At 36.2% G+C, this 1,728-nt stretch overlaps 1 protein-coding gene across 2 annotated transcripts in view; it reads right to left on the reverse strand.

Annotated features, from left to right (window-relative positions):
* LOC119592009 (long-chain-fatty-acid--CoA ligase ACSBG2-like) overlaps positions 1-1,728 on the reverse strand; it is an 11,665-nt gene that overhangs the window by 4,282 nt on the left and 5,655 nt on the right. For both annotated transcript variants that reach the window (XM_037940784.1, XM_037940785.1), the window contains exons 6-8: positions 1,513-1,666; positions 1,003-1,241; positions 246-403 (exon numbers count right to left, since the gene is read on the reverse strand). In XM_037940784.1, the coding sequence (XP_037796712.1) occupies positions 246-403; positions 1,003-1,241; positions 1,513-1,666 (551 nt within the window). The remainder of the gene's footprint in view (positions 1-245; positions 404-1,002; positions 1,242-1,512; positions 1,667-1,728) is intronic.

Here is a 1,728-nt window from a genome sequence, read left to right on the forward strand (position 1 = left end):
GTTAACATTTTCTGTACTTGTGTTGATTCCATAATTCAGATATCTGAATCTTTATAATTTACACAATCATGTAAATAAACAGAATATAAGGATCATCAGCAGGTAGGATTTTTCATCTACATACAGAATAAGGCATAGGTAACATCACAAAAACACAAAGTATGTTTGTCATGAAAAATTTACAAAATAAAATTATAACAGCAGCAACATTAAAGAATGTTAAACCTTTGTCTGAACAGCTTTACCTGCCATCACGTAACGCGTTGAAGTAATTGAGACCATGGTACTTGGCCCACGTAGCTACAGCCTTCTTCACCCCACCCACTTGTGCACCAGCTTCCTGCATTCTTTCATATATCTTCTCCCAAACTCTTGGCACTCCCAAGAAACAAGTCGGACGTACCTGAAATGAGATATATTCTTTGCTTGTCCCTGTTCTTGTTTTTTTTTTCCCGCTTTCCCTGTAACTGCTTTGGTTACCTTTATGCTATAGTACATAGACATACTAAATTCTATACAACAGTGCCATATACTACATATACTAGATCTGGGCATTTACTATGATATAAGATAAAGAAATGATACTTATACACAGAACCAAGAACACAATTAAGTAATCTATTTTAAATATATATTGTATTTGTGGTCCGTCTTCTGCAAACATCGTCACATTTATATAGAAAATAACTAAAGTCTTACTCGCCACAATCATGACTTTCCACATTCTGTGTAGTCTGTCCTATTCATATGGATCTTGCAAGGTCAGTCAAAAACTAACAAGCTTTTTCCCTGCAACTTTCCTGTTATACATTTATCTAGTAATATTTGACAAGATTCCTCTATGCACAACCACAGTATAAACCCCATAACTGTAGGGTACTTGTAGGTCCTCTTTTCACTGAGCCTATCATACAGTCATATTTCCCACCTATTTCTTATTTTGAATGGACGGTGGTGTTTGTGAAGTAGTAATTCTTGTATCACCCATTTACATTATCTTACCTCTTGTAGTGTTTGACCTAATGTCCCTTTCAAGGCATCAGGCTGTGCAAAATAAACCGTAGCTGCAATTGTACATGCTAAATAAACATCAAGCATCTGAGCAGCAAGATGACTGAGAGGAAGATAAGACACGAAAACTTCTGTGCACATTTCATGATTTGCATTAGCCTGGTACTGCGAACTTCCCCAAGTGAGGTGATCCTGTGAACACATAACTCCTTTTGGTGGGCCTGTGGTACCTATAAAAAATTGAGTGAAGTTACTAGTACTATTCCTTATATTAAGGAGTTATTAATCAATATATGTTACTCCTAAATTTAAATTTTATTGTATTACATGAATGCATACATGGTACAAAGAAAAACTGACAGTACTAAGTTATGAATTAGTTATTATAATTACATTATCACTGAGATGCTTATGCTCTACTCTTCCTTAATATGAAATGTAATTAATCAATTTATAAATGTGTATATATATATCACTGGATGGAAGACATCAAGTATTTACCTGAAGTGTATATCAAAGTGCAACACTGGTTGACAGCAGCCAGAGAAAGACGATCTTCAAGCTCAGCGTCTTTTTCAGAAAGACCAATAGCCATGAGTTCCGCCCAGGATATAACGCCTGGAGCACCTGGTACTCCGGACCACTGAATTATTGCCTGGGGACAGAAGGAAAGCGAGAGATTATTATGGAAACTGAGGCCCTGACAACTATATGGCA

The sequence above is a fragment of the Penaeus monodon genome, chromosome 29, assembly GCF_015228065.2.
Source record: "Penaeus monodon isolate SGIC_2016 chromosome 29, NSTDA_Pmon_1, whole genome shotgun sequence".
In the NCBI taxonomy this organism is placed as follows: Eukaryota; Metazoa; Arthropoda; class Malacostraca; order Decapoda; family Penaeidae; genus Penaeus; species Penaeus monodon.